General features: G+C 34.7%; 1 protein-coding gene and 2 long non-coding RNA genes across 4 annotated transcripts in view; 1 reads left to right on the top strand and 2 right to left on the bottom strand.

Annotated features, from left to right (window-relative positions):
• LOC110265879 overlaps positions 2037 to 18070 on the bottom strand; it is an 18235-nt gene continuing 2201 nt past the window's right edge. Inside the window, exons 2-3 of the long non-coding RNA XR_002352384.1 lie at positions 4164 to 4175; positions 2037 to 2051 (exon numbers count right to left, since the gene is read on the bottom strand). This is a non-coding gene — a long non-coding RNA (uncharacterized LOC110265879). The remainder of the gene's footprint in view (positions 2052 to 4163; positions 4176 to 18070) is intronic.
• On the bottom strand, positions 10076 to 13711 carry LOC107613397 (probable sodium/metabolite cotransporter BASS1, chloroplastic). Its single transcript, XM_016315367.2, has 7 exons — positions 13062 to 13711; positions 12087 to 12180; positions 11977 to 12010; positions 11828 to 11882; positions 10850 to 10933; positions 10479 to 10766; positions 10076 to 10383 (listed from the first exon to the last, which is right to left on the bottom strand). Exons 1-7 carry the CDS (start codon positions 13560 to 13562, stop codon positions 10231 to 10233), a joined length of 1209 nt encoding a protein of 402 aa, XP_016170853.1. The 5' UTR covers positions 13563 to 13711; the 3' UTR covers positions 10076 to 10230.
• Positions 13844 to 17284, top strand: LOC107613398. Of its 2 annotated transcripts, XR_001614044.2 has the most exons (6): positions 13844 to 14109; positions 14380 to 14486; positions 14854 to 15000; positions 15116 to 15224; positions 15407 to 15530; positions 16678 to 17284. It is a non-coding gene; the product is annotated as an uncharacterized LOC107613398 (long non-coding RNA). The 2 variants fall into 2 exon arrangements; XR_001614043.2 differs by having other exon boundaries at positions 13950 to 14109; positions 14854 to 15224; positions 16678 to 17240.

The following is an 18070-nucleotide window of genomic DNA, read 5'->3' as shown; positions in this document are numbered from 1 at the left end:
CGGTTTGGATCGGTTTGGATTTGCGATTTTTTAAATAAAAAAAATTAAATACATATAACAAGTTTTAACATCAAATTTTAAATAATCAACAATGACATAACAAGTTTTAACAATATCTTAAAAAGCTAACGATAACATAACAATAGAAATAAAATTATAGGTTAGTTAAAATAAATAAATAAATAACATTTTGAACATAAAATATTTATTAAATAATAATAATACATGAATAATAGAAAAATGTATAACAAATTGAACATGTTATAAGTATAATTGTAAATATAATAATAAAATAATAATGTTAGAGCACATTATGCGGTTTGGATTGGATTGGATCGGTTATGAAAAGTAGATCCGAAATCCGATCTAATCCAGCGGTTTGTAAAAAATAGAATCCAATCAAATCCGAATTAGTGCGGTTTTAATCAGTTTTCGATTTAGATCGAATTGGATGAGCGGTTTAATTTCGATCGGTCCGGATTTGAACCCCCTATTTCTGGGACTAAATGAAATTATTAGTAGTCTACCGAAGAAAAAATGAAATTGTAATTTTCTTATAATATTTATTAAGTGTTTATTTTTTACATATTAACTTAGAATAAAAATTATTGGAATAAATTTGTAAGTAAACAATTATATATATATTTATATAAAGAAATAAAATTTTAAGAATGGATCGAGGATGCTGTAATTTTCATGTGGATTCGATCATATAGCATGTGGATTAAGAAACCCACAGCATTTGGTATTTGTGTGAGCAAGTTGCAAAAGCATCCAACCGCTTGTCTTTATTTATTCACGATAAGTAAAATAATAATATATGCAATTAATAATTAATATCCATATAAGATATAACAACATTATTGAAGCTTCAATTTGCAAGCAACTCCAAGATCGTATTTCGGCCTTCAATCCGATGAACCCATTACGCATTCACCCTGTCATATGCAAACTAGATAGCTATCAACTACATCCATGCATCCTGTATGCGAATACTCTTTCTTTAAGATAGATATTTTCACTGGGTTTTAATCAATTAACCAATACAACATAATGTTGTGTATTCTTTATGTTAGATGATGTAAATAGATACATTATTTGGAGTTAGTGCGTTGCATACTTGATATGATGCATCGAAAAAAAAAAAAAAACATATGTTTGATCAGCATTGGTAATTTTATAACAGGCATGAATCTTTTGATATTTCTTCCTATTTTAATTACACTAATTATTTTAGTTGTGTTTATTAATTTGATTTATTTTGTATTTATATTATTATTAGGGATAAGTACTGTTTTGATTCCTAAGATTTAAAGTCAAAATTAAATTTAACTCTAATTTTATTTTGGATTTAAAATCGTTTCCAATATTTTGTTTGGTATTAAAATCGTACTTTTGAATAAAATATTCTTTTTAAATTATAAAAATACCCCCTTGCCCCAACGTTTTACACTACTTCTCCTCCTCCTCCTCCTCTTCTTCTTAATCAGACCACCCTCTGAACCCACTCATCTTCTTCTTCTTAAGCATTCTTGCCCTAATTTCGGTGCTCTTTAAAATTGTATCGTTGTTGTGTTGTTGTTGCTGTTGTTGCATGTGTTGAAAGGGGAAACCACGGCAAAGATCTGTTATCGAAAACTCCTTCGTCGCCGTCGATCTGAGATTGACGGCTGCCCTCACCTTGCCACGTTGCACTCTTGCCTTGCCATGCCGCACCCTTCCCTCACCTTGCCGCACCCTCGCCTCGCCTCGCCTCGCCATTGAAGGACATCCTCTTCGGCGTCGGTCACGACGCTGTTACCATTTACTTTGTTGGCTGTCAACGACCTTCTCTGACGACAACAGTAGCAAAGCAAACTAGTGACATTACTATCTCTACTTTGCTCTGGATCTCGTTTATCTTTTTCTATAATTAATTAATTTTTCAATTTTTTTTAAATCAGAATACTTTGTTGTTGTTGTTGTTGTTGTTGTTGTTGTTGTTGTTGTTGAATTTGAAGGATTTGAGATAGTGGTGAATATTGAAGTTGAGCTTCTCTGCTTCTCTACTTCTCTGTTAGCGTTTGTAGGGACTTCTCTGGTTCCAGATCTCCTTTTCCTTCCTTTTTCGGCGGCAATTTCGATGGTGGTGGCCACGATTTTGAGCTCTCTTCCTCTCGCTCTCTCATTCTCTCGCTTCCTCTCTCTTTCCGGCAGTCTCGCTCTCTTCTCAATCTCTTTGAAATAAATGAGGTTATTGATATTGTTCTTGAATTTGAATGTTATGTGTTGTTAATGATAATTTTTTTTTAATTTGAATGTTATGTTGTGTTGTGTTGATGGATTAAAATGAATAGATATGAGAAAAGGAATAGTCGGTGGTAATAAAGGTGGTGGTGGTGGCAGCGAAGTGGCGAACGGTGGGGTTAGGTTAAGAAAAAATATAAGGATATTTTGGTCTGAAAAAAGTTGAAAGGACAATTTTAACACCAAATGAAACGTTGGAGACGATTTTAAATTCAAAATAAGATTAGGGACAAATTTAATTTTAACTCTAAATCTTAGGACCAAAACAATACTTATCCTTTATTATTAATATATATAAAAGTTTAATTTTGAGACATTATTAGTGTAAAATTATTTTACACATACATATAATTACATATATTATATCATAAAAAATAATTATGTTTTATATTGATAGCATAAATAATTATTAAAAAAATAAATATAATTAATTGTGTAAAAAATTTTATATTATTAATATATTAAAATTAAAATCTATATTAAATAATCATCAATATAAAATTAATCAAAATAGTACGCTTTTTTAATTTATGTCGATAATCTCGTATTCAAATTATAAGAGGGTAATATTTTTTTTCTATTTAGTCCTTGACTTACCAATTGCACCAATTTAGTGGTCCTTGAGATTCACCGTTTGCACCAATTTAGTCCTTGACTTACCAATTGCACCATTTATGTTCCCGACTTTGTAAAAATTGCACCAAGGTCGTCCCTAGCCACATCTCCGGGCAAATTAATGAACGCCGGCAGCGACCTGGCACTGAGAAGCTACGCTGGAGTAGATAACGGCAAGTTGAGGTGGCAATTGAAACTGTTTGACCCAATGCGGTCCCTATACCTAGTTTTAATCCCAATTTCTAGCATGGCATTCGTGTGATTGTGTATATGATCATTTATGTTCAACAACTACATGGATACGCAATATCATCAATTCACTTGCTAACTCTGTATGCACGTAACATATAACACCAAACAAGGAATGAATTCTAAAATTTCAGTTCAATTTGGTGTTAAGCAAGAACATTCACCAAGTGCATAACCAAAATTCAATCTCAATCATCATAAAAACTTATAGAAAACTGCACAATATGAGTTACAATGCCTAATGAAAACAAAATTTGAAACCTATGATGATCAGACATAAGATTTAACTTTCAGGCAATTTATCGAACAGGTTCTATGCAGGATTCATAAACAGCAATTTCAGTTTAATGTAAGCATCAATCAACCCAAAAATTTCAACCAGCCAATACATATTCAGTCCAGAAACACAAATAATCAACTATCCTAAGTCTAACAAGATCAGTAAAAGCAGAATCAAAAGGCACTGAAATAAAAAAAATAATTAGAAAAAAAAGAAACAGACACAGAGGATGGAATGGAACCTGCGTTGAGGAGCGAAAAACGAAGATAGCGTAAGGAGCGGAGGTAGTGTCGTAGCGGCACAGAGTTTTGCCATCGCTGGTGATTTTCACCGGAACTGAAAGGTGCAGACAGAGGTGGCGCCACGAATAGGGGTGTTGCGTACAGGAGGAAAGAAATGGAGAAATAGGGAAGAAAGAAAAGGAAGAAGGGAGGAGGGAGGGTTAGCGACGGTGGTCGCCGGCGGTAGGGACAGATGGACGGACGGAAGGTTGGTGTGGAGGTCTGCGGGCTGGGCTGGATTTCAGAGAAGAAGAGAAGAAAGAAAGAAGGTTAGGCGGGCGTGGCTTCTCAGTGCCAGGTCACTGCCGACGTTCATTAATTTGCCCGGAGATGTGGCTAGGGACGACCTTGGTGCAATTTTTACAAAATCGGGGACATAAATGGTGCAATTGGTAAGTCAAGGACTAAATTGGTGCAAACCGTAAATCTTAGGGACCACTTTGGGATTTAACTCGCTTTTCTTTCTTCTAACGGACATTTTCAAAAAAATTTACAACACAGTCTCTATTTCTTTGTCATCAATACGCAATTAACTCCTAATAATCAGTTTACATACAATTTAATTATAAGGCATATTTTTAATATATGAAATGCCTTATATTTGAATAAAAAAATGGATGACTGTGTATATTAAAAATCAATCATCAAATAGTTATTATATAATTATATATAAATATATATGTCAATTCAGAGACAGAGAAAGCACTGCAGATGCTGTCCAAATCTGACCTCCTTACATTCAAAAGAGATTTTCTGGAGCTACAAAAGTCCAAATGGAGTGCTCTCAATGGTTATGGAAAGATGACTTCCAGAGCTTTACAGCAATATTAATAGTCCATACTTTACTTCGAATTAGAAGGTCCAAAACTAGTGTCCAACGCCAGCCTCCTGTCCCCTTCCAGGTGTCCAGCGCCCAAAGAGCAGAGCCCAGCGTCCAAAGGCCCAAAGATGACCCCCTAGTTGGCGTTCCACGCCCAAGAGACCTCATAGCATGTGAATCTCATCAAAGCTCTACCCAAACACTCACCAAGTGGGCCCCAGAAGTGGATTTTAGCACTACTGCGATTCGAATAGAAATTACCTCCCTTCACTTCCTAAACACTCAAAATATCATTAAAATCCCCAACCACCACCCATGGGTCCTGAATGCACAAACCAATATCAAGCAGATGACTCTATAATTCTACTCTATTAGTGGCTTGAGGGCTGCCATAAACTGCACTGCATATCCATCTTCGCCCACCACCATTAATTTCCAAAGTTACACATTGATTCATAACCCAAAGAATTTTACAAGAAAATTTTAAATTAGCAGAGAGAAACCAAATTTCTCCCTTGTGTCCAATAGCATCTACAATCCCTATAGGATAATAGCCTAATCTCCCCCAAAATTCTTTCATAGTTTCAAACCCAATATGAGTTTCCACTAAAATAAAAAAAGTTGGTTGAAATTTTTGTACCAACTCCTTACAGTGCACCCGAGACATCTTATTTGACGCCCCCTTACATTCCAACTAATAATATTTAAATGGTCACAATCCATAAAAATAAATTAAATAATTAGAATGTATAATCATTTTATCTCACGTTGATGGACCCCTGTCTCCAAGTGTCTTCTCGTGGACTTGCGCCGCAGAACCATCATTCTTCTGTTGAGGTTGGTTCTTCAAGTTTGTTGTTGCACTAGCTTTATCAAACTCTTTTTGTACTCGAGAATCCATTGACAATGCTTCAGTAGGTGAGTTTTGAAGTGAAATAGGACGCTGCCTTTTGTGTCATGCTTTAAAAAAAGGAGTACTCTGATCCTTGAAAGTCAACTAAGTTATTCCCAAAGAGTCAAGCGTGGATGGAGGATCCTTCTTTTCCTTAAGTCCCACCTTTGTATTTGTATTTGATAAGGACTTCACCTTTGCATTTGATGAGGATCCAACATGCATGATATTAGACCCAAAAGAAAATTTTTTACTCACCAAATTGGAGCATATTGCTACATTGGCTTTTTTTGGCACCACATTGGGGCCTTTACCCACTTTTTCCTTGTCTTTTCTATTAACTGTAACCAATTCACCCTCTTTTGCACGAGTATCCCTATTCATGCGTGATTTTTGCAAATTATCATGCACAAGACCCGCTGCTCCATACTTCTCCATAATTGGAATTGATTTGGCATTAATTCCAAATTCAAAAGTTGAATTTTGATTTTTTACTGGGATTTGACAACCTTCTACCTTTTTCTCGTTGTTATCCACCGAAAATAGTGACGACAAATTTTTCTCCTTCATCGTGCTTTCCTTCCTAATGCCGTTGTTGTTCTCTTTCGCACATTCTCTTGTTATGTGCCCAAAGCAGCTACATTTTTCACAAATTAAATTCAAGTGCTCATATTCTATGTCATACATATGACCATCAACTTGAATTTTTTTATGACTGGAAGCCCAAGTTAATTTACACACATGCTCTTGCATACTTTCCCCTCTCTGCAGATTTGGTGACTAAGTCGATGCGGATCGGTTTGCCAACAGCTGACGCAATCATTCATGGCTCTCTCTTGATAATAGTTAATGTTTAAACCTGTGATTCTTATCCAAACCATGATAGACCCAAAAGTATTTTCACAAGGTCTGAATGAAGAACTTCAAGGTTTAACCGCAATATAACTACCAGTAATCATCCACGGTCCTCCAAGGAGAACTTTTTCTCTATCCTACAAGAGATCAAATTTGACTACGAAATAGCCAAAACCGACATCTAGTACCTCATATCCTCCTTTGGTTCTCCAGACACCTTTAAGCCTGTGCGTGATCACCGTATAGCTAAAATTTTTTCCAAGAACTTTGATCACGATGGCATCTTTGTAGGGCTCTGCCAATATCTCATTTGCTTCTTCAGTGAACGTCACAGTTGGTATCTCCGAATCGCCTTGCTTACCAACTAATGTAGCCATCTTATCCCCATCAAGAGAATCAGCAACCTCCAAAGCTCTCCTTGCTGAGGCACCAACAACTTTATCTCTAAACGATATCCGCTGACCTTGAATCTTATTACTGTCTCCTTTAATCCCCTCCTTTTCACCTGATGCATGCCCCCTCCGCTCTCCCCCTTATTGCTTCCGCCGGCATGGCCGGCTGCCTCGCTATGTGCCACCCTCAAAGACTCTCCCCCGCTCTCCCCACTCTCCATTTCACGTACTCTCATGTTGAGAAGAGGGACCTAATTGAAAAAAAATGTAGTGCAAGGACCAAATTAAAAGGAAAAAAAGTATATGGACCTAATTGAAAAATTTGCGAAACTATAGGGATCAGCAGAGTAATTAAACCATTTTATTAAAACTTTATTTTAAACTTTTAAAAATTACACTTTAAACCCCAAGCTTGTAAGTATTTATTTTTATCCCAATATTTTTAGAAAAATATTAATTAAATTTTACATATTTTAATATATAAAAAATTAATTAGATCGGTCAGTTTTAATGAGGTAAAATGTGCGGTCTTTAGTGTTCACCTCCAGAGCGCCCCTAGTAATGATAGATTTACAGCTAAATTCTTTCAATTCTATTGGAGTTTAGTAGGGAAGGATGTTTTTAAGACTATTCGCAGTTTCTTTGTTCGTGGTAGACTACTCAAGAGCTTCAACCATACACAAATTTGTCTCATTTATAAGATTTTTGATGCAAAGAATATGACATAAGTTAGACCCATCAGCCTTTTCTCAGTTTTGTATAAGATTATTTCTAAAGTACTAGTCCATTGGTTACAAAAATTTATGACTTCGTTAATCAGCCCTAATCAGAGTGCCTTTATTAAGGGTAGATTGATTTTAGACAATATCCTAGTCACTCATGAATGTATGCACTATCTAAAGACAAAGAAGAAGGGGCTATCGACTGAAATGGCTACTAAATTGGATATGAGTAAAGTCTATGATTGTGTTGAGTGGCATTTTCTTTGGTTCATTTTGAGAAACTGATATTTGAATCTAGGTGGATTGGTTGGATATAGGAGGTGGTGACTACAGTTTCTTACTTTGTCGTTGTTGAAGGTCAACCTTTTGGTTTTTTTAAACCAAATAGAGGTATCCGTCAAGGAGACCCTCTATCTCCCTACCTTTTTCTTTTTTGTGTAGAAGGATTATCCTTTTTGCTAAACAAGAGAGAGCAAAACAATCTCATTGAAAGTATTTAGATCAACCGAAGATGTCCTACTGTTAATCATTTATTATTTGCAGATGATTCAATTTTTTTTTTTACAAAGAGTCAGAAAAAAGTTATGAAAATATTATCAGTCTTCTTCAGTCATACGAGGGGTTTAGTGACCAAAAAGTTAATTTGCATAAATCAGCTCTATTCTTTAGTAATGATACTCCTCCTGCTGTTCGATTGCTACTGGCTCAGAAATTGAAAATTGCTCATATTGGTGCACATGATAAATATTTGGGTCTTCCCTCTACAATCCAAAAATTAAAAAAAAATCACCTTTAGAGAAATCAAGGACAAGATGAGATAGCGAGTTCAAAGGGTGGAAAAGGAAACGTCTCTCCTCTGCAGGCAGACATGTTCTAATCAAAGCTATTGGGAGACCATCCTAATTTATTGATTATCATGTTTCTGTCTTTCTGACACTTTAATTAGGGAGATTCACCACATACTCTCCCAATTTTGGTGGGAACAAAAAGGTACAGAGCGAAAATGGCATGAGTTAGTTGGGATATTATGACAAGTCCGAAATTGGAAGGTGGACTAAGTTTTAAGGACCTAAGGGCTGAGAATTCAGTGCTATTAACAAAATAATGTTGAAAAGTTGTCTCTCATCCACAATCACTCCTATCTAGACTCCTCAAAGATAAATATTTTCAATATAGTTCTATAATGAATGCAGAGATCATAGCAGTACCTTCGTGGGGGGGGGGTGGTGTAACATATTGGAAGGGCATAAGGTTGTTGAAAAGGGGCTGGTTTAGTGAGTTGGTGATGGGAGCAGTATCCGAATCTTCAGTGATCCTTGGCTTGCTCCTCTACATCCTTGTATTGTTCGTCCATCTGAAAGTTTCAATCTGCAAAATCAACTACTATTGATAGTCAAGGACTTAATACTTTCTAATGGTCTGTGGAATCAAACTCTAATTAGAAGTATTTTTTCTGAGGGCACTAGTCAACATGTGCTAGCAATAACAATTGGGGTGGAGAAGATAAAATTTATTGGACCCTTAATAAAAGTGGTTTGTATGAAGTAAGTATTGGGTACCGTGTGGCTTATAGGTTTTCGCATCCTCCCATTGAATTTTGCTCAGAGATTATGAGACAACGAAATTTGTGGCGAAAACTATGGAAGCTGAAAATCCCAACGAAGATTAAGATTTTTCTCTGGAGGGGCTTCCATGAAAAGCTTTCAGTGCTACAAAAGCTTCATCAACGCATCCCATCGATTCAACCCACCTGCCGAAGATGCTTATAATTCCCAGAAAAACAATCAATCATTGCATCTTCCATTGTGAGAAATCAAAGGAGATTTGGTCAAAAATGGGTTTACCGGCTGCTAGAAGGGGCACCGAAGACTCTGATTTCTATGTTGAGTAGAACTTAAGAATGGGGATCTTGCGTACCCAACCCAATAACTCCTCTCAAAGGATGATGATGTGATTTTGAGCTAGTCTTTATGGAAGGTTAGGAACAGGTTCATCTTTGATAATGTATCAACTAGTATGGAAGAGATAATGGCGTGGACTTTAAAGCTGCAAAAAGAGTTTCAACAAATCCCCAATTCCTAATTGATGAACACTTTACTTTTTTTATTTTTCTTATTATATTATTATATGATGTGACCTCTATAGTAGAGCGTTGGGAGTTTTCCGTTTCTTTTACTTGTTCTATATATGGATATCTATATGTTTGTTTCATTTCATGAATGGAATTATTTGACTTTGAAAAAAAAAAAAGAAAAGAAGAAAATGTGCTCAACTGCATATATAAGGGCAACTTAAGTGCTTAAGGGCTATGTACACTTAACATCATAACCCTAAAGAATGGTTTGTTAATGAAAAACAAGCTAAAACATTATATATCTGCGTATTCTAAAAATGTTTGACCAAACTTCCAGAAGTCGTTTGCCACAAAGACTTCACAACCATGCATTATGATGAGGGATAGATCAACATAATTTACTATTGCATTCATGTTCATCTACCTAAGATTATCAACCTTAAACACAAATTTCCTACTAGCTCTAACGATGCACCCTAAGCTATGTTTCACATTGCAGTAATGTAGATATCTATGCTGTTATGTTTTAGTCAATAAATTTATAGGGTAAGTAATGCCTTGGAGATGACCAGTACTATAGAGTAATGAAGAAAGAACAATTACATATGACTCTATAATACTTTACGATACATAAATGCCAAATTTATTTTGATTTATGAGTCATTGAAGAAGATTTAAGGTTGTACATTGTCGCTTGGCTTGAAACATTTACAAACTAAACCATTTGACAATCATAATTACATGCAAAGGACTTTCTACAAGTTTCAATCCTTTTTCTCGGCAGGCGCAGAGTGTCGCCAAATTCCGGCAAGAATGCTACCAAAGATATTGTGACACACACTCGAAATGGCGCAGGGTACCACAGTTAAGGGATCCCCAAAGTGCTGAGTAGCCAGAACAATTCCAAGAACAGAGTTCTGCAATATGGAGTTGAAGCTGGTAAATTGATAATGTGGAATTTGAGCCAATAATTAAAAACAAGAGCTTCACTTTTTAAATGGCAACAACTTACCTGCATGCCAACCTCAATAGATATGGTTCGCGATGTTGTCACATCTAGCCCAAGCATTCTTGCAAGTATATATCCGAAGAAAAATCCGGAAGCGTGAAGAAGGGAGGATGCTAAAATTACTTGTCCACCAGACATAAGGATTGCTGAAGAACTTTGCGCGATTGCATTTCCACATAAGATTGCCACAGTTGCTACTGCCATGGGTGGCATCAGCCGAGAGACTAATTTAACAAGAGGTTGGAAATATTGGTTCAGCAATGCGCCGGCCAATACAGGAAGCAGCACAACCTGTTCAGAGTGAACGGTAGGGATGTCAAAGAAAACATCAAACGAAATTAGAAATAGAGATGGTGGTTAAGAAGAAAGCTTACTTGCAATGTTGAAATCAATAAACCAGATCCATCCACAGCTACATACTTGCCCGCAAGTTTAGCTGTCAATAAAGGAGTCATGACCTGCAATAATGTTTATTTTCACTTTTCAATCAGTTTGTGTGTGAAAGTTTTAGCAAAATCATTATAATAACAACTTATTTATTTCCATATAATTGATTAATGGCAGTTCTTGAGAAGTTTGATAAAGTGTAACACAACATAATTGTCCATGCTTGATATTTCATTCAATTTAATCATCCTGCACCAATCTAATTATAGTTTTTTTCATATCACAAATTAGTTTCATATAATACTTTCTTTGCTCCTTTTTATCTATCACTTTGATCAAAGGTCTACACATTAGGAAACTCAACATCAACAGTGGTCTATGTATAGGTTAAGGACTTAAAGGAAAAAAAACTAGTCAAAAGTGAAAGTTAGAGATATTTTATAGCTTCTGTTTTGCTAGTGGTCAGTGGCTAAGGGGCTGCTAGTATATAATGTAATAGGTAGAGAGTGTAAAACTAGTTTTTTCTATTCATATAATCTTTTCAAATACTCTTTTCTTCTCCCTTTCGAAACTCTGCTACTCTTCAGTTTCATGCTTTCTTGCTGCGAAAGCAATCTTAGTTCATCAACAAATCTGATATTCTAAGGATTAGCTTAAAATCTTCATGAAATAACCTTCATATTTGATTGTACAAATTAAATTCATCTATCAAACTTACTGTAATAGCTCATTTTGTCTGACCCTCGCATATTTACTTGTGTTAGCCAGCCATTTGCAGTTAAACCCAGATTTGTTTTTAAATCAAACAATATGATATTGAAATTGAGAAATACATGGCACCATTTGTAATTGACTGTAATGCTTTCCCATGGGAAAAGGTATTGCTTTTTTACTCATCAAGATCAGATTATTAAAACAGAAAAACCAAGAATAAGATAGCACTAAAAAATTTACAACATACTAACCACAGCTGTTAGAGTGCTTGCAGCCGTCATTATCACCGAAAGTGCAACATTTCCGCTATCAAAACAAATAGGCCATCAGATTACAAATATCCACAAATCCATTTAATAAGAGTATTATTTGGAAATAACAGTTCTGAGAATCCAAGTACCGTGCAAGATAAGTAACAAGGTTACTCGCCGTGCCTGCAACCAACGAAAGAGTGATTAAAATAGATGAAGCGTTGAAAGAAATCATAGAACACTAGGTTCAAATTCTTACCACCAGGACAGCAGGCAACTAATATTAAACCTGCTGCATAATGTGATGGAAGGTTTAAGAGTTTGCTTACAAAGAATCCCGATAATGGCATCACCTGAAAGTTGAAAGCAATTCACATAAACAAGGATACCCCCATAAATATGAATTGGTTTAGGATGCAAGTAAATATTATTCAAGAACATAATGTTTATGATTTATCCAAATTTCACAACCCAAATCCTAATATTTCCAGCATTATATCAGACACCACTAAGGCACTAACCAAAGCATTTGTATTCTATGCCCAAGGCAACAAGTTTTTTTCAATTGGGATTAAATTAAAGGACAAGTCAAAGGCTTCATTGTGTATAGAATAAGTTGGGGTTACATTGAAAATAAAAAGTTAAAATGTCCTCACAGTTAAATAAATAGTCCAACAAAAAATTATTATTTTCAATAACATCCTAAGAAAAAATGATGAATTGATCTAAACCATCCTCCTGACATAAAACACAAAATTATTATTTGATTTGAAAGGGGCAAACTGCCTCTACAGAAATTTGCCAACAACTATTATCAAATAAAAATATAAAAAACATATAATTTTTTTCCTTAAAAAATGTTATGTGCAATGTGTATAAATACATGAGTTAACTCATTCTCAATATATATTTTATACAAATAATTGATTTGGTAATTAATTTTTTGTGTATTAGTTGTTTTTTCTTATATTTATAGACTTTATGTAAGAGGACTAATTTGTCCTCTTTTTTAGAACAACTATACATAGACTAAACATTAGCTATTAAATAAATTATATAAAATACATGTGAAATACAAAATATAGAATAAAAATGACGTTAAATAATATTTATTGGCAGACTTGGTGAATGGCGACTAATATTCTGTGTACATATAACATTTTTGTTTTTAGAATAGCTAAGAAATGAATTTGTTTTTCATATTTGTAAAAGGCTGAGAGCGTTAGACACTAACCGAGTATTGAAGCACAAAACCAGACAGTACTTCTTTGTTCATAGAAAGAGCACCACGAAGATCATCAAGTGTGAGTGTCATACCCATACCAACCATAATTATGGTGAGTCCCACAATGTTCAATCTTGGAGTGACCCAACTGAAGCAATTGGGTCTCACCAACCCCAACACGCACCCAAGAGTCACCCACAAAGGAAACGCATTTGAAAGTGCCTCACCACATACCTCAAACCACTCCTTAACACCTTTTTTCTCGTTTGAAGTGTTCCCGTTCGACGAAATGCCACAACGAACTTGACCATGTTTTGGGGCTCGAATTGTGGGTGATTTTGGTGTGTTAAGAACAAAACTAGAAGGGTAAAGAAAAATTTGAGGTTGGGGTGGGAAGAACTTGGAAGTGGAAATCAAAGTGGGCAAAGAATTTAGTCTTTGTGATTGTGAATTGAATTTGAGAAGTGGGTTTCCATGAGGATGTGGAAAGCATGCAAGTAATGCTTGCATTGTTGCTGTTGTTGTTCACAAACAGAAGATCACACGAAACTTTGAAACTATGAAAAGTTCGAAGCTTGACTTGGACACAATTTCCAACCGACACACCTATAATGTTTGTCAAAGATTCTAATAATTTTTTCTTTCTCAGTAACATTATGTCCATTAAATAGAAAAGAGGTAATGCGTCAAATAGTCGCTGAAATTCTTAATTCGCATCAATTAAGTCTGTGGCTTTTTAAAATATCAAATAGATCCCTCACTTTTAGAAAGGTAAATCCACTTAACGTCGCTTACGTGTGCTGTTAAGTGCAAAGCTGGCAATTTGGAAAACGACACCATTTAAAGGAACAAGCCAAACGATGCCGTTTCCTTACCCACAGACGTTTGTTTCCTACCAAAAATCACTTTCTTCTCTTGTGTGTCATCTCTTCATCTTCCTCAGCTCGCAGTTGCTTTAGCTTCGCACGTGTTCCTCCCTGGCACCTCCGTGCATGTGTTAAGTGAAGCAATTTTTGCATCAAGCATCACTTTATTCACACAGTGCAGAAGGTGAAAGGTGAGTGTTTAGGTTTTTGTTATCTCTCACTCTCACTCTTTTTGGTACAATTTTGAATGCTTGGTATAATTTATATTGAGATAAATTGCTCCAATGATGTTCCAAAATATTATGGTGGCAGAAAAAAGGAAAGAGGAATAAAGGGAGTAATTGGTAAAATGAAGCGTGAAAAAGAAGAAGGGAATTTCAATTCTGTTATTGTGGCTTTTTATTAGTTGACAATACTAAGACAAACTTTGGAGTACCTTTATGTATTGATCGAAATTGCAGGCAAGCGCAATTTGAGAATTTTGCAGCAGGACGAGCTCCTCGTGCACAGTAACAAAGAATCGCAAAGCAAGAAGCAAACACAAATAAAGACAAAACCAACCCTAAAGGTAATAGTTTTACTTGTTTAATAGTGACTTAATCATTTTTTCGTATTCTAGTTATCCCCTTTATAAAGATAATTATCTCCGTATATTTTTTTTTGTTGAGGGTTTTGTTGTCTGTTGGGATAATTATCTTTAGTTTTTTTCCCAGAAAAAATTACAACAAAATAAGATGGTTTTGAGGAGTATGAAGTGGTGTTGTGGGATGATTAGTTTAAGTCGTGATAAACACCACGAGGAACCCCGTTGAGAACAAATAATAAAATATCTTTTGGTTTTGGTGTGGAAGTGTTTGGAGGAGTATGAAGTGGTGTCGTGGGATGATTAGTTCTATAAGACACAAATTCTTCAGTTTAATGGTCAATTCTTGCAGGAAGGGTTTGCATTTGCTCACTGCACTTGCAAGGCACCTTATCATTTGCGTGTTCATGATGCTGCCGTAGGAAATGGCGTACCTTGAGTTTTCGGTTTTTTGTCACCAGAGACATTTTGTTTATATTTCTGGCAGTTCAGCTTATAGGTGAATTGTTTCCATCTTCGTAGCCATGTTGATGCCATTTATAATAATTTGTTAATTGCTCAGATGTTCTGATTCTACATGGCTGTCTGTGGCTCTCTATTTCCTTTTTCTGCAGGTCATTGCTTCGTTGGCATATTTGGTTTATCTAATAGATGGTTACCAGCAGTACTGGTTTCGTCTTGTTTGGGGTTTTGATAGTGAGCCAAGCTTTTACTGCATATGTGGTAAATAATTATGAAGTTGTGCAGTAGTTATCCAAATGCTTATACCAAGAATTAACGTTCTTGTTTATTTTGGGGATGATGGCTTTATGTTTTTTTCCCCTATATAAAAATAATGCTGATTTATTAGTTCTCATTACGTGCTGGTTTGGTTGTTTATTTCCTTTTGGTCCTTTTGAATGTAGGAGCCCTCTTGTTTTTTGTATTGCTTGGCCTATCAGGATGCTTCATTACTTGTTATGATCGAAGAGTTCGCAACGATTTGGCACAGCTTTGTCGAGAAATCTGTCTTTGTTGCTGTCATCCTGGGTAGTTCCTACTTCCTCCGCCTTTACCTATATATTGAGTCTTGTGATGTTAAAATTAGGGCTGGCAATGGGTAGGGTAGGGTAGGGTTTGGACTCTACCCTAATCCTACCCGCGGGTTGAAAATTTTATTAAAACTCTACCCTACCCCACCGGCGGGTTGAGAATTTCTCAATCCTAACCCTACCCGTACCCTAAAGTTTTAAACCCTACCTTACTCTACCCTACTCGCAGAAATATCAAATTTTTTCAAAGTAAATATAAAATTCAATCATTTCAAATTTTATACATATTAATAACATAAAAAATGAAAAACTAATGCTTTAAATTACTAAATTAACTAACTAGTTTAGTGGTTGTTCACTTATTGTAAGTCATTACATAAGAGAGGTTGTGGGTTTAACTCTCACTTCCTTCACTATATACCTAATTTTTATAAAATATGTGTTATATATGAGGTGCGGGTAGGGTAGTTTAGGATACACCCTAAACCCGTACCCTACCCTACCCGCAGGTATACCCGGACCGCAGGTCGGATAGTCTACCCTACCCGAACGGGTTGGACCGGGTTGGGTACCCGCGAGTAGGGTATGAATTGCCAGCCCTAGTTAAAACTTAAAACACACCATTATACGCTAAACATCTGCCTGAGGCATCAATAGTGACTTAATTTACTTAATAGTGACTTAATCAATTTTTCATATGTTATGAAATACTTGTTTTGTCTGAATGTTCATGCTTTGGAACTTGTAAGTGTTTTTCAATAACAATCACTCAAACATATGTTCTTTAAACCCATTTCTTTTGTTTTTATTTTTGGAACATCCATGACCACTCAATAGGCTAAATGGCTCACAGAATCCAGAAAGAATTTGTAACAGCAGATTGTTAATGAAATACATTACTTTTTTCGTCTGAAAATATTTTTTGAACAACTAATTATCATATTTTGTGTTGATATGTACTCTATTATTTTTAGATTTAGAAGTGATCTTGTCTATAACATTTAATTTTTTATTTTCAAATTAAGTTTTTGAAGTTGAAATTATTGCAGAGTAGATCTTTTGAGCAAACAAAGGAAATTCTTTTTTCCTACAAACATATGTTCTCAAGATTGGATCTTATTAAGTTTTGTTTGATTGCATTGTAGTTTGTAGCAACACATTCTTCATCAAGCATTGGTAAGGGAAAAACCATGATGGCACATTTAAGTATGGTTTCAGCCTAGTGAAGGGGAGTGTTAATCATTTCTCACACGAAGAGCAAATAAGAGAGCTTCAGAGAAGAAACGACAAGCAGCAGAGAAGAGGAGACGAAGAACATATTAAAACAAATGATGAAGATTAAGATTTGGGAGTGAGAGTTTTATAATTGAGAATGGACTAATTTGAGACTTTTAAACAAAATTTAGACACTAATTTGAGTTAAACGTTGTCTGTCCACATCAGCATGTTGTTAACACGGCGAATGACTTTTGGACTAACATGGATTCATGTTTCTGAGAGTGGTGGATCCATTTGGTCATTTTGCAGTCAGGGACTTAATTGATGCGAGTTGAGAATTTTAGGGACCATTTGGAGCATTAACTCCAATAGAAAATTAAAATACATTGAAGTGTAAATAATGATTGGTAGGTCCAGCTGAGAAAAGTGTTTTTGTTGTGTTCTGCACTTCTTTGTATCCTATAGTTGTGATTGAGGTGAACTGATAATCTGATATGAAATGTATCCCATCTAATCTATTTTTCATCTATTATTCTATTGTTACATCAGTTTTTTTTTTAAATAATAATTTTTATAAGCTCTAAGACTAAGATCAATTATTTAGGATAAAGTATATTTTGTTCCTGAAATTTGACAAAAATTTTAAAAATATTTCTAAATTTTATTTTGTTTTAATTTTATCTCAAAAATTTTCGATTTGCATCAAATATACTTCTGATGACTAATTTTTCAAAAAATTTAAGACCGATTCAACAACAATTTTATAAGAATAACCCCAATACAAGTAAATTAAGTATAATTTTCATGCATTATTGTCATATTGGTCTTAAATTTTGTTGAAAATTTAGCCGTCGAAGGTATATTTGATGCAAATCGAAAACTATTGGGACAAAATTGAAACAAAATAAACTTAGGAATATTTTTAAAACTTTTGCTAAATTTTAGAGACAAAAAATATACTTTACCCTTATTTTTATTTACATGTATATATTTTTTATTCCTTGTGTCTGCTATCTTTAATTTTATATTTAAATCTTTCTATAATTATTTTTCAGAGAACATATCATGAACTAAATTCTAATTCATTTATTTCAATGTCAATATTTAAAATTTTATTAAGAAATTTATTAATTAAATAATTTACCGAAGAATATCACATTGAAAATTGAATTGTTTCAAAATTTACTTCAGATATAATTATTTATGATTTTTGTTCCATAAAATATTAATGTCAAACATATCTTAAAATACCAAAATATTTAAGAACAATGTTATATGTTTAGTAAACATTATCATTTTAAGGCAGCATTTAACTAATAA

Source organism: Arachis ipaensis, chromosome B08, assembly GCF_000816755.2.
Source record: "Arachis ipaensis cultivar K30076 chromosome B08, Araip1.1, whole genome shotgun sequence".
NCBI lineage: Eukaryota > Viridiplantae > Streptophyta > Magnoliopsida > Fabales > Fabaceae > Arachis > Arachis ipaensis.
The sequence above is the reverse complement of the archived record's forward strand: the minus strand, read 5'-3'. Positions and strand labels throughout refer to the sequence as shown.

Bases quoted from the DNA above. Each gene is read 5' to 3' on its own strand.
- LOC107613397 (XM_016315367.2), bottom strand. From the start codon at position 13,562: ATGCAAGCATTACTTGCATGCTTTCCACATCCTCATGGAAACCCACTT. The intron at 10,934-11,827 runs GTTAGTATGTTG...ACATTATTGCAG, and splicing joins CAAGCACTCTAACAGCTGTG to GTCATGACTCCTTTATTGAC. The intron at 10,384-10,478 runs GTAAGTTGTTGC...TCCATATTGCAG, and splicing joins CTATTGAGGTTGGCATGCAG to AACTCTGTTCTTGGAATTGT.